Source organism: Pseudorasbora parva, chromosome 1, assembly GCF_024679245.1.
Source record: "Pseudorasbora parva isolate DD20220531a chromosome 1, ASM2467924v1, whole genome shotgun sequence".
NCBI lineage: Eukaryota > Metazoa > Chordata > Actinopteri > Cypriniformes > Gobionidae > Pseudorasbora > Pseudorasbora parva.
The window spans coordinates 54,352,152-54,366,912 of NC_090172.1; the positions used below are offsets into that span (position 1 = coordinate 54,352,152).

Below are 14,761 nucleotides of genomic sequence, written 5' to 3' on the forward strand. Positions count from 1 at the left end.
ATTGGCTAGGATATGGGACATATTGCACTGCATTGGCCTCCTGTTTTTGTGTATTCTGGATTAGACTTCTATTTTTTATCTTAAAGATATTAGAGTTGGAGCACAGTAGGAGGCTTTTAATACTTTTTTTGTGAAAAGGCTACATTGGATATTGTGAGATTCAATGTACAGCATGATGTCCATAATTTTCAAATTTAAAGCTGTAAATAAACAAGATTTTAGTGTTTTTAAACATTTAAAACGAATGAATGTTTTGAATTGACATGAAAAAAATATCTAGGTCACTCATTTTTTGGTCACACAATCTGTGGAGTTTATATAACGCAAGTGCTCCCGTCATTAAAGCAAATACACTACAGTATATATATATATAGTTAAACCTACTTTTTGATACATATTCAAACTCACAGTTGTGATTTAAATACATTCTAAAAAAAAGAAAAAAAAGAAAAGAAAATGCATACAGAAATATAAAGACCTAATTTTTCATTTTATTTATTTATTTATTTAGCTGTTTTTTTTTTTTTTGCCCATTGTATAATCCATGTTCAAATTTTACAAAAATATTAGAAACAGTTAACAAACTAAGAATTAACAATACTTCTACAGCATTTATTAATCTTAGTTAATGTTCAATTTAACATGTACTAATACATTATTAAAATCATAAAAAATTAAAAAAACATTAAAATAACTATCTACATTTCCATATATATTATGGCTGTCAAACGATTAATCGTAGCCTAATTAATCACATCCAAAATAAATGTTTGTGTTTACATAATATGTGTGAACTTTGTATAATTATTATGAATATTTGAATACACATACATATTTATATTTAAGAAATATTTGCATATACTCATATATAATATATAATTTATATTATATATAAATATTTTATATATAAATCTAACATAAATATATACGTTTGTGTGTCTATTTAAATATAGCCTACATAATAATAGACACAGTACACACACATAAATTATGTAAACAAACTTTTACTTTGGATGCAATTATTCGTGATTAATCATTTGACAGCACTAATATAATTTTTATTTTTATGTGAATATTACATGTTCTTGTTCTTTTCATACTCTTTTTTTTGTTTTTTTGTTTTTTACCTTTTTGAATGAACTCTAAGTAATCAAAAATTAAAATTTAATTTAAAAAAGTTAAGTAATTGGTGATTAAATCAAACATAACATAAACTGCCAAATAAATTGGTCAAAATAAAATATTCTTTTCTTGTTTAAAGGTGCCCTAGAATGAGTTGAAGAAGTATTTTAATTGTTCTCTGATATCTACATATAGAGGGTGTGTGGCTTATTTAAAAGCGAAAATAGTCCAGTTATGGTTTTACATGTCCATTTACAACCCAAGAAATTGTCCCTAGAATGAAATGGGCTGTTATTGCCTTATTTGGAAGGATAATAAGTTGAGCTCTGCTCTGATTGGCTGTTTCACAGCGAAGCTCTTTTCAGTGGCTCACACACGTGCAGTTATTCAGCAAACACAATCGCAAACAGCACAAGCGGCTCATGAGTCGTTACAGAATATGCACAGAGTGACTGAAGGACCCATAAATCAGAACATCTCAAATGGAGATTGCTGAAATGCAGCTTACTTGTTTATTGGTGTTTTCAGACATGTGAGAGCGAACTTGCATGTACGTGGTTGCCAGATTGCACATGTTTAAGTAAAACATCGGATAGAATATGTGTTCTTTTAAAGTCCTCATGAAATCAAAATTGACCCTATTTGTTAGCACATGTTACTGGTCTTAGGGTGAACAATTAATTAATTAATCTAATCAACATCAGTTGAGGGCTGCAACAACAACTTTTAAATGACAATATCCTGGCCGGACTACTGGTGTCAGTGATATAAGTATTTGAAATGAACATGATTCATTAATGTCTAGTGATATATCAGGGCCATTTTTGATTGAAGTACATTTCTTACATACAGTTCCTTTAACATTAAAAGTAAAAAATACTAATAAAGTAGGTAAATTGAAGGATTTATCTTTGTTTGAATAACTACTTTAACCCTTACACATTAAAGGTAGGGTAGGTAAGAATTGGTTTTAAAAACTTTTTTTCCAAATTTGTTTAAACTTTCTTTATATATCAATACATAATTAAAATGTAAGTACTCTAAAAAAGAAAGTATAAAATTTGAGTGTCTGTAGACCTCTCACGACTGTTTTAAAGACAGCTCATTATTTCCATTCACTCCACCTTCTCCCTTCTGGGCTCTTTCCAAAGCCACGCCCCCAAAATACATGAATGCGCCTCACCTACCGCTCAGCCGGAAGACGCATTATTTACCTCAGACGAGCATGTAGTGACATCATGCCAGAATCACATGTAATAAAACATCTAACTTTATCAGAATGAATATAAACAAATAAGCTAGAATACCGATACTGGTAAAGTTTAAAATATATTTTTGTTTAATTCGGCAAAGGCAAAGCTAAAAACGGGTAGCATTGATACATGTTTTTCCAATAACATCAGTTATACTGTGATGAAGATGAATTTCGTGTAAGATTCATAACATATACAGTGTTTTGCATGTAAGAGTTTCCATGATGAAATCATTGTTGATTAGCAGTAGCTAAAGCTAACTTAGCTCTAAAAAAAAGTTCCTGGATGCAGTGTACTAGCTTTTACACATGCATTTTGTTATCTAAAGTTAAATTTGGTGAAATTCAACACGACAGCGATCAACTTGAGCTAAGCACATTGAGTATTTATCACCTCTACTAATGGCTAAGTGTATAACATTGTAACTTTATGCTATGTAATGTTATGTTAGCTATATTAGGCAGCGACATGTGCTAGTGATACATGCTTCATAAAAACATAAACCGAAAAAATGTATAATCAAAATGTAAGATTACCTGTCCAGCAGAAATACAGCCAGCAATGAGTGGTTTTTCAGCCCCTTTAGGTTCCTCAGTTCTCACCATCGTTGGAAAGCCACGCCCATATTTACTCACGTTTGATTTCTTTGTTTATCCAAAGACTTTTTGTGCATTGCCTTTACATGTAGGCCTACCGGCTTCCTTTTTTTGTGCATTGTTTGCCTTCACTGACTGCAAAACCCGGCACCGTGCATTTTGAATGTTTTTGCTCTTCCCAGGGGTGCGCGCATGTGTGGGCAGAACCTGGAGCGAAAGCGGTAGTTGCCATGGTAGTGAGAGAGACTGACAGTCACCCAAACCAATCAGCAAAGCGTGCTTTTCCCTCCACAGAAGCACGTCGCTAAACTAGTGAATGAACTTGCGCTCCCTGGGCGGTTCAGCGCAAAAAAGGAGGCGTGTTCCGGTGCAAACAATCCCTGGTGCTATTTTGCTGTTCCATTAAACAATTGCGCCACTGACCAGAAAAAACCTAGTCTAACTGGCGCATTGCGCGTTGTTCATTGTGCTATTTTAAGGGCGCATGCTTGACCATAATGTTTAGCGTCCACAACGCGCATAAACTTTGCTCATGTAATCTACACAGATGCAACAGTTATTTTTGCAAATCATAAATTGTTACACTAAAAAAATATTAACACATGAGATGACGGAAATCATTGTGGTGTGCCACGAAGATGTGAAAAAATAGGCATAAATCTAGCTTACAAATTATTCAGGCTAATTGTAGTAATTAAGGATCAGACCTGTTTGCCCAATAGTGGCAAGACATAGATGTATATAAGGACATCTGACAAATTGGTTTGTCCGTCAAGAACCAGGAAAAAAATTCGACTGAAAAACTGAAAAAAAAAAACTGTTTAACCGACGCCTGTTTAACTGACCCTATTTTGGGTGGGTTTCTCCCATCTCCATACAACACAACTTCTCTGTCTTTCGCTGCTCTTACAAGAACATCAGTCTCCTTGGCTGTGAACCGCTCCTGGCTCACAAATACGCCATAATAATAGCAATCCATAATGGAACTTGCGCACCTTCTTTTAAAGGGAATGTTGGATGATGCTCTGATTGGTTTATTCACGTTACGCCCACCACACCTATGAATAATGAAGCTACTTCAGACCAACCCATTTTAGATTTGCGCCGGGCGCAAGAGCCATTTATCCCGCCGGGAAAATAGCAACAGCGCAGAGACCCGCCCACAAAGTTACTTGCGCTTCGCGCTTTTACACTTGCGTTTCAGATCGTTAAAATAGGGCCCATTAAGTCATTTTACGATTTTAAACGATGCCCATTCACTGTACATATGGCCTCCTCCCTACAAAAGCCATTTTAACCACTGGAACCCTTAAATGTGCCACCTGTAAAGAAAGGTGTCGGTCAAAAGATATTAGAAAGTTGAAATAAAACATGATAAAGCATAAGCTTAACATTTTTCACTCCCAAGTGTCTATCTGTAACCTTCCATTTCTTCCAATTCTTTATTGCGAAGTGCAGCGAAAGATCTGGTTTTGCCAAATTACAATCAGAAGTAAAATATACGACTTCAAGAATTCAAGTCCACATATCAAGCTGTTTTGACATTTAAAAGTGTGGCTTTAAAAAGTGTTTTTAATGACACTGTGAATGACAACCCTCCCCTGAACCTCAGCATGGCCTCAATCGCATTTCCTACATACGTTCATCTGATCGAAGTCAGGCCACAATGACTCAACATGTGTGTATGACAGCGGCCTACACAAAGCCATCTCTCCTCCACAGGCTGCCAGAACCCCCCACTAAGAGTGGACAATAGGAAGCCATTTTGATTCCACTCAGTGGTAATTAACAGACTATACTCCGTTGGCATCTCTGGAGCTCACCGCGGTCGCCCTGTTACTGTCAGGACAGCAAGATCGAAGTCTTTTGTCTTAAGCTGCGAGGGGGATGTGGATTCCTTCATGACGCATTTTGTCATTCTTCCCTCTCCGCAAAGAGATTGGTTTGAGTTCGATAATAGAAAAAGAGCAGTTTTTTTTAGAGGGAGGCTTTAAGTTAAAGAATCAGCAGGGAAAATTCATTCATTGCATGAGCAGATCCAGGTGCACTGTGGGTTGCTTTCTGAATAACACTTCCTTACTTGTACCAGTCATTTAGTTCTATAAGAATCGTTGCTGAACAAACTCATTTTTAGAAGGTTCTGTCAAGCGCAGAACCTTTCAGGGGTTCCATCATAGGATCATTTATTTTTTTATTCTAATTAAATTTGATGAATTAAACATACTTTATCACTATAAAATAAATAAATATATTTAATAGCCCGTTAAACATGAAAAGTATTATACAATCGTTTAATACATGTGTCTTTATATTAACTGAAAAAAAGTGTGTTGGATTTACATTATTTAATTGTGTACATAGGTCCCACATGAATCAATTAAGTTAAACCAACATAATTTGTTCATATAACGTCAGCATCATGGAATGAATATATTTTAAGTGACTCAATTGAGTAGTTTCAAAGTGATTTTTATATGACTCTGTCGTGATTCAGACATTCAATTTCATATGCATTCATCCACTTCAATTTCATGAACTTTATTATTACACAACTTTATAATACTGCACTAGCTAGCTGACACATTTTTAGCTAAGAGTACCACACAGTAGCATCTCAAATATTTAAGCTCTGTCAGCAAAGACATTATGACATTAGCTGTATTAGTCCACAGCCTAAGCAAATGCTCCACTCTTCTCCAGAATGGTAACCCACAATAATATAAATTGTTGTAATAATTCCAATATAACTGAATATTAAACTATATTAAACAAAATCAAGTCCCCCCTTTCTCATCTTACTCAAAAATACATAAAATAACACTTTTACAAATAAAATAACATTTCCTCTCTCTTGATTTAGCCATATGCAAAGCATGCTGGGAACTAACAAGCCCCACCCAGTTTCAGTTAATGCAACACAAATGGATAAAGTAAACTTCAATTTGACTTATATTTAAGTGGATTGAACACAATCAAATTAAGTTAGGAGAGCAATTGTGTTGCTTTAGCTCATTTTAATTAAAGCTACACTGTATAACTTTTTTAGTTTATTCTTAGCTAAAAACACTTAGTTCAAAAATATGTGTGCTCATTAATGTATATTTACTTCTTTCAAGTAATAAAGTATTCTCGTAAGTTTATAATATGCCATTGAAAATGCATACGGGTGAGGGGTTCGAATGCTGGTCGCCATGTTGCCCCTCCATCTTGAAAGTACATTAGCCAAAGAGGGACATACCCATAAATTCAAGCTTCGCCTTTCGCGTTTTAACACTCGATGGCACCGTGTCGAATGTGAAGAGGGGGATTGCCATGTTAATCTTGGACTAAATCAGCCACCGTAGGAGTTAAAATGAAATCAGAATTGAGAGGAAAAGAAACTAATGTTCACTGGATGGTCATACCTTTTCACTGCTAGATGGGGGAAAATATCACACAGTGTAGCTTTAAGCAATTTGAGCAAGCAGTAAAAATCTTTTTTTTTTTTTCCAATGTAGAACCTTCTTGGCATGTTTTTTTAACTCGGCCATGAACCTTTGACTCTTGTATTCAAAGAGTAGTTACGCTGCATATATTGAATTATGGTTTATAAGACATGACAAACTCATGCAATAAACATGATTCTATCTGTAGCTATGTTCTTTTTTTTTTTTTTTTTTTAAGATAATGAAAGCTGATATCCATAGCCATCAAGACCTTTCTTTAAATATCCACTAGATCAGTTCAGTAACATCTGAAAGAGCAGAATTGTCAGCTGACATATGGGTCTATTCATACCAGCGGCCAACAAACGTTTGAACAAGAGGTGGAATTTAAACAGTTGGAGTCTTGTGCACAGACAATAAAATCTGCTTTAAAGGACTGGCACATATGGTGTGGCCTCACTAGCTATAAAGGAAAATGGTCTCATTCACAATTTTGATATGTTTAATGACTCTGTATGATGCAGTTTTGAAATGCATGTATTGGTGTAGGTTATTTAATTTAAAGGGATAGTTACCAGAATGTAAATGTTGTCATCATTTACTCACCCTCAAGTTGTTTCAAATCTGTATGTGTTTCCTTCTTCTGTTGAACTAAAAAGATATTTTGAAGAATGTTGGGAACCAGATGGCAGCCATAAACCTCCATATAGAGCAAAAGTCTGGTTATCAACATTCTTCAGGATATATTTGTTTTATTTCAACAGAAGAAAAAAACTCATACAGGTTTGGAACAACACAAAGGTGATTAAATGATGACAGAATTTTCATGGGTGAACTATCCCTTTAATCACACTTTCCTAGTAATACTGCAAAATGTGTGCATGTTTGAATTGTACTTTCTGGTAGGAAAGCCTTTCCTCAGCTTAACAGACATGAAGCACAAATAAAACATTAAACAGAAGGAGGCAACCATTTATTTCACCATCAAAACCACACTGTCCTATAGTGGCAGGAGCAGGAGAGAGAAGCCCCAATAGAGCTCCAAAACTGTGATCTTAAACTTATACCGACACCTACTGGTGAGGAGAGGGCATCACACACAAGTGTGTTAGTTACAGATGGCTTTGTAGAAATAGCCTATTTGATTCAAGGTGTAGTTAAGGTAAGCGGAATTTGTCTGTATGTGATCTCAACATGTTGGCCAGCGTCCCATGAAAAATACCAGTGATATGACATTTTAAACATTTCCCTGCTAAATCTATTACTTATCAATGAATCTATTAATTATTTTGTTAAAATATATTTGTTTTACACAGAGTTGAAATGAGAAAAAGTGAAATGTGAGATATGAAATGTAAATATGAAAATAAGTTATTTACAATTATTTGCCATAGAATTGCTTGTATGTGTAATCAATTTAATACCTACATATTCTGTGTCTTTTCCTTTAATTTAACTCTTTATATTCATTTACTTTTGATTTGTTCCATCAGTAGGAAAGAATATAGGAGGAGTGTTGTCATCCTTGTGACTGACACCAATAAACACCAATAAATGTGCAAAAATATCAAAAATTCTTGGTTTTTCTGTAAGTACTGGATGCTGTGTGTACATTAATAAGAAAAAAATTATATTGCAAATGGCTGCAATAATAATACCCATAATAATAGACCCATCATAATTTTAATTTGTACCTGTGCTCTTCCTACTTGTATAACAACATAACAAGTAGGAAATATACGTGTTATCAGTTTTCACTGAATACGTTATGAATTATACAGTGTTGAAGTCGAGACCAGCTCATTCGAGTCTGAGTCGAGTCCGAGTTCAGAGAGGGTCGAGTCCGAGTTGAGTCCGAGTTTAGAGAGGGTCGAGCCAGAGTCGAGACCGAGTTCAAAAATGTCTGTCCAAAACCCCTTTGCTTCAGTAATTGATGTACCGCAGAATTTACACATCGCAGAGTCTTACTACATATGAACTCTTTAGCCCCTTTCACACTGCACGTCGGACCCGCAATATTCCCGGAATTGATTACCGAATTGAACTCTGGTCGGGGACCTAGTAACATTGCGGGGTTCGATCCGGGACGAGTGCTGTGTGAGCAAAAGCCAAAACTAATGCCGCAACATGTGCGACTCCTACGAGTCAATTCCGAGTCCAAAGGCACACGAGTCCATGAAGAGACCGAGACCATTAAAATATGGTCTCGAGACCGAGTCCGAGACCGAGTCTCGAGTACAAATCACTGGAATTATATATAGATTAATCCTTATTAAAGGTACAAAAGTTATTTAGTCAAGAGCAGAGCATATTTAGTGAGCAATTACTTTTGTTCTTTACATTGTCATTATAAGTGGTTACTTTAAAAGATCTTCCGCTGTTGCACATGATATGCATGTGAGATGCTGAGGTCACAGTTACAAAAGTGATTGTCCCCCACCCTGCTCTTCTTCAGAAAATTAAATTCGCTGTCCCATTGATCACGGTATTTACACGGGGGTTATGGGTTTTTTGGCAGGAGTGCCTTCCATCTCTATCATTACGTCCATCATCCGTCTCTGGTTTCTTTTTGTTTTTTTCCCGCGTTATCACTCGTCATTTGACCTCACACACTACCTCGCGACAACAGCCACCTATAGTACTGTAGACTATTGCAGATGGCAGTTATCGCGAGGCTAGTTACAGAGCTCAGATTGGAAATGTTTTATTTTTTTTATTTTTTAATAACGCAGGTTAAAATACAGGATATTTACAGGAAAATACTAATACGGGAGGACGGCGGGAAAGAAGGGTAAAATACGGGACTTTCCCGGCCAAAACGGGATACTTGACAGGTATGGTCCGGATGACATGGTGTCCCAGTTTTCCAAAAAAAGAACTTTTTATTTGTTTGACCACAGAACAGTTTTCCACTTTGCCACTGTCCATTTTAAATGAGCCTTGGCCCAGAGAAAATGCCTGCGCTTCTGGATCATGTTTAGATATGGCTTCTTTTGGCAGGGTGGATTGTGTTCACCAATGATGTTTTCTGTAAGTATATCCTCAACCCATGTTGTGATTTCCATTACAGCAGCATTCCTGTATGTGATGCATTGCCGTCTAAGGGCCTGAAGATCGCAGGCATCCAGTATGGTTTTCTGGACTTGACCATTTACGCACAGAGATTGTTCCAGATTCTCTGAATGATATTATGCACTGTAGATGATGATAACTTCAAACTCTTTGAAAATTTTCTTTGAGAAACTCCTTTCTGATATTGCGCCACTATTTTTGCCTCAGCATTGGGGGAATTGGTGATCCTCTGCCCATCTGGACTTCTGGGGGACACTGCCACTCTGAGAGGCCCAATCCTGTGGCCAATTGACCTAATAAGTTGCAAATTTGTCCTCCAGCTGTTCCTTATATGTACATTTAACTTTTCCGGCCTCTTATTGCTACCTGTCACAACTTTGTTGGAATGTGTAGCTCGCATAAAATCCAAAATGAGGCAATATTTGGCATGACATTTCAAAAAGTCTCACTTTCGACGTTTGATGTTATCTATATTCTATTGTGAATAAAATAAGTTAATGAGATTTGTAAATTATTGCATTCCTTTTTTATTCACAATTTGTACAGTGTCCCAGCTTTTTGGGAATTAGGTTTGTAGTAAGAATGCATTAGAAGAGCTCTTTAATTGAATTTGAGAACCCTAATCATAAGTTTTGTTGGTAAGAATTTAATTAGAGCTCGCTAATTCTAGTTGTTACTAGTAAGAATTAAATCGTAGCGCCCTAAATTAAGTCCTAGTAAAAATGCAATAACGTATACTTGAGTAACGCTGGAAACATTATAGGTTAATGCGGCTTGCCATAGTCGTGCTCGTGTATCCGTTTCAAAACAACTGCAGCGCTCTGTACATGCCGTGAGTTCTGCGCAAGCGCCGTGTGAAACGAGGATGTAACAAGGAAGAAGCAGTGTACCAACCACCAAAGTCTTCTATTTATCGAGCCTGGCATGAATATATTTCAGTGTAACTGGGGTAAAACCTTGAGTTTCTTCGCTGTTTTTGTTGTGGCAATCGCCGCTGTTTTTCAGTATCTGGAAAATTCAGAGACTGTCGAGATCCCAAGGTGAAGTAACGTTAGAATTAGTAGCCTACAGACTCAATGTTAGCTTAGTACAGACTACTACTGTCACTGTGCTACTATGCTTGCTTTGGTGCAATATTGATGATTGGGAGGAATTGCATTTCCAATAGGCTATTTTTCTGCAGTAGCCTATATCATTTTTCTGATTCTCGCTCATGGAAGCCGACACAACCACACCTTTTAATTACACGAGGAAAAAGAATGAACAAATAAAAATAAATTGCATGAATGAAATAGGCTCTCGCGTGGGCGTGGCTTAGATGTTTACAACATTGAAACTGCTGTAAAATAAGACAACTTCCCGCTGATCGAGTTTTGCTTTCATAAATAACTTGTTTGTCTCACGAAACAGTTTTAACTAACAGCAACCTGTTCATTCTAGTAGTAGTACACCTGTGCAAATTCTGCAGTGTCATTGTGATGTTGCGAGATTCAAACGGTTACGTTTGCGATCATTGTTTCATTGCAGAATGGATCTGAACGCAATGGAAGAGAGTTACCGGCAGAAGAACAGAACGTGCTTCATTCTCGGCGCTTCTGGCGAAACTGGAAGGGCGCTTATGAAGGAAATAGTAGAGCGCAACATCTTCTCCAAGATCACTCTCATTGGACGAAGGCAGTTAACCTTTGAGGAGAAAGCCTATGAAAACTTGGTAATGTGCCAACTTTGGGGAAGTTCTGTTTATGTACAGTAGTCCAAAAAGAATATCAGTGCATTGCATAATAATGTGCGTGATGTCATTTGGTTTAATAATTAGTTTTTGCAAATTTTTAAATGTTATCAGGGATTCCGTTCTCACCATTTACTGGCCTTCTTTCTCTTCTCTTCAGGTGCAAAAGGTGGTTGATTTTGAGAAGCTGGAGGAGTACTCTGAGGCTTTTCAGGGCCATGATGTGGGATACTGTTGTCTAGGAACAACCAAAGCCAAAGCAGGAGCTGTATGTTTCAGATGTCATCTTATGGACTTTATTAATGCATGAAGGACTTTTCTCCTAAACCAGTTGAAATGCATGAAATTAGGGTCTGTTTCAGCTGTTTCTTCTCAAATTTGTAAATTCTTAAACATAAGCATACTTTTGTATAATAACAAAGATCATTATTGGGAAAAAATGCTGAAAAATTGTCAATGTAAGGAAAGATTATTATATATAGCACTATAGAGTGTTTATCATACAATGAAGGAGATTGGTTTAAAGGCACAATATGTAACATTTTTGGAGTGAAATATCCAAAATCCACTAGAACAATATATTTTGTTGACTTGTGCACTTATCCTAAATGTTTCCAAGAATGTTAAAATCGAGATGAATAAGCAATTTTAACCAGGACACGGACCGTGTCTGTGCGTCGCCTATCAATGACATCATGCCCGCGTTACCCTCGATTTCCGGATTTATTTTGTAGAAACCATGGAAACGCCAAAGACACTTTAATATATTATGTTTTATTAGACAGGTGAGCAACTGTTTGAATACATTCACCGTGTTTATATAGCTCAACATATTTAGTCTTATTGTTTAAATCTCATTTTAATTGATTTACCATGTGTACCATATTTGACAATGCCTACACTGTAAAAAAATTGTGTTGGTTTTTGTTGGTTTAACTTAAAAAAGTAAGTAACTTGGTTGCTTTAAAATTTTGAGTTTACTGAAATTAAAAATTTGAGTTGATACAATGAAGGAAATTTGTTTAATAAATATAAACTCAAAATATTATTGTATCTGAACCACATAAAAAATGTGATAAATCATGAAAATAGCACAATTTGGCTGCGTCATCAGAAATAAAACACACACAATGACCCAATATGCTTACAAAATCTTTTAATAATATTTTAATAAAGGTTGTCGAATCTAAAAAAAAAATTCATTGTATTAACTCAATATTTTAATTTCAATGAACTCAAAATTTTAAGGCAACCAGGTAACTTTTTTTCTAAATTTTTTATTTACAGTGTAAAATCGATCCAGCTCACTGCAGTTTGCAACAAGTGTCTCATAGTAGCTGCTGAGTGAACTCACAGAGTAGCATTATAACTTTCAACACACTCAAATAATGTATCTGCGTACGCATGACCGGAAGAAGCGGAAGTGGTCGTCTGCAGCATAAAGCAAAGTCAAGACGTCATCAAGCTACGTCTTGTTTTGAGTAAGAGACCTCTAGCGGTGAAAAATTACATAGTGTGCCTCTAAATCAACAGAAACTCAAAATGTTATGTTATCTGACACACATAAATTAAGTTTATTTGACAAGAAACTTTTGTGATAAATGAATTTTTTTAATTTTTTTTTTTTTTAATTTTTTTTTAGAGTGCAAGTTAATTTCACATGCCTTTCCTGTGGTACATTGTTTATTGCATGAAAAATAACATAACTTGTTCCATTTTGAATGGGCTACAGGAAGGGTTTTTTCGGGTGGATCATGACTACGTACTCAAGTCCGCAGAACTTGCCAAAGCAGGAGGTTGTTCCCATTTTCACCTAGAATCCTCCAGAGGTGCAGATAAAACCAGCAGCTTTCTCTACCTGAAAACTAAGGTATTATATATGCAACATATGATCAACCTAGATTTGATTACTTTTTTTGGCTAATCTTGTATTTTAATGCCATTCTAGCCAATCCATGTACTGAATAAAGATGTAACACTGGTATATTTACAGGGACAGGTTGAAGCAGAAATTGAAGACCTCGGGTTTGAGCGTTTGTCCATCTATCGACCAGCGTGAGTCTAACTTTTTTGTTCCTGAATTACTGATCCAAGGAATAAAATCTGTTGTGATTTCTGAGGTCAGACGTGTATGTTGTGCATGTCTGCTTGTTCAGAAATGTTTGATATCATCATTCACTGTTAAGTAGCTCATATTTAGTTGTTTATTTTATAGGGTGCTCCTAGTGGACAGACAGGAGAGTCGGCCGGCGGAGTGGATGGCCCGGAAATTTCTTGGTGTATTCTCCTCCGTTTTCCCTACCGCAATGTCCATCCCCATCACATCAGTCGCTAGAGCTATGCTTGTCAACACACTTCAAGATGGAGAGCAGAAAGTAGAAATTCTTGAAAACAAGGCTATATACAATCTTGGTAACATTGGAGACAAAAAATAACTTTCATTTAAAAAATGTTACATTAAGTGCAATTCTGGCATGGTGCGATTTGTGAGCAAAATAAGCCAAAATATTGTTCTAATGCAGTGTACTTGAATTGAAATATCATACTTTGTATTTTAAAAACATATTTAAAAGGGTCATATGTGCTTTTTCTATGTATCGCTTTGGATTTTGGTGCTTTTTTGTTATTGAATTGTATATTGATCTGGAAAAAATAAATGATATTCATACTTTAACACATACAGTCCACAACTACTGTGTATATTGTAATATGTTTTTTGTGTTATGCCTGAAAAATGGATTAAAACATTCAACATTAGTTGGTCATGATCAGTGTTGGGTGTAATGAATTACTAAGTAATTTAATTACTTTTCCCTTTATAAGTAAAGATTAATCTTTTTGTTTTGTTTGTAATTTTATATATTTTTATGTACTTTATAGACTATAGAACAATTTTATATAAGCCAATAGTGGCTTTAACATAACCATTTAATTTGTAAAGTTAAAAATGTATGTTTTTAATGTAACCTTCTAACTTTAAATATATTTGGATAATTTTTAAGAATAATTTAGAAAGGCTTCTCACTGCAGTCTGCAGTTATGTTTTGAGTGAGACGCTGAGGTATTTAGGCTACTGTTACTTTTCTTCTTCTTTCGGCTTTTCCCTTCAGGGGTCGCCACAGCGAATCATCTGCCTCCATCTATTTCTATCCTCTGTATCCTCTTCTCAGTCCGACTACCTTCATGTCCTCCTTCACTACATCCATACACCTCCTCTTTGGTCTTCCTCTTGACCTCCTGTCTGGCAGCTCTAACCTCAGCATCTTTTTACCGATGTATTCACTCTCCCTCCTCTGAGCATGTCCAAACCATCTCAACCGGGCCTCTCTAACTTTGTCTCCAAAACATCTCACATGTGCTGTCCCTCTGATGTACTCATTCCTGATCCTATCCATCCTCGTCACTCCCAAAGAGAACCTCAACATCTTCAGCTCTGCTACCTCTAGCTCTTCCTCCTGTCTTTTCCTCAGTGCAACTGTCTCCAAACCAAACAACATCGCTGGTCTCACTACTGTCCTGTACACCTTTCCTTTCATTCTTGCTGGTACACTTCTATCACAGAAA

The 14,761-nt window shown here is 36.0% G+C and overlaps 1 protein-coding gene across 2 annotated transcripts; it reads left to right on the top strand.

Moving 5' to 3' along the window:
• The first annotated feature begins 10,282 nt into the window (after nucleotides 1-10,282).
• htatip2 (HIV-1 Tat interactive protein 2) lies at nucleotides 10,283-13,954 on the top strand. Of its 2 annotated transcripts, none has more exons than XM_067451969.1 (6): nucleotides 10,283-10,417; nucleotides 10,996-11,179; nucleotides 11,358-11,465; nucleotides 12,930-13,067; nucleotides 13,191-13,252; nucleotides 13,413-13,954. In XM_067451969.1, the coding sequence occupies exons 2-6, from the start codon at nucleotides 10,997-10,999 to the stop codon at nucleotides 13,630-13,632; spliced, it is 711 nt and encodes a 236-aa protein (XP_067308070.1). In that variant the 5' UTR covers nucleotides 10,283-10,417; nucleotide 10,996; the 3' UTR covers nucleotides 13,633-13,954. The 2 variants fall into 2 exon arrangements, with proteins under 2 accessions (XP_067308070.1, XP_067308069.1); XM_067451968.1 differs by having other exon boundaries at nucleotides 10,295-10,508.
• Nucleotides 13,955-14,761: the final 807 nt, after the last annotated feature.

Excerpts from the sequence above, each read along its gene's own strand:
- htatip2 (XM_067451968.1), top strand. The coding sequence starts at position 10,393 with ATGAATATATTTCAGTGTAACTGGGGTAAAACCTTGAGTTTCTTCGCT. Across the intron at positions 11,180-11,357 it reads AGAAAGCCTATGAAAACTTG|GTGCAAAAGGTGGTTGATTT; the intron begins GTAATGTGCCAA and ends TCTTCTCTTCAG. Across the intron at positions 13,253-13,412 it reads TTGTCCATCTATCGACCAGC|GGTGCTCCTAGTGGACAGAC; the intron begins GTGAGTCTAACT and ends TTTATTTTATAG.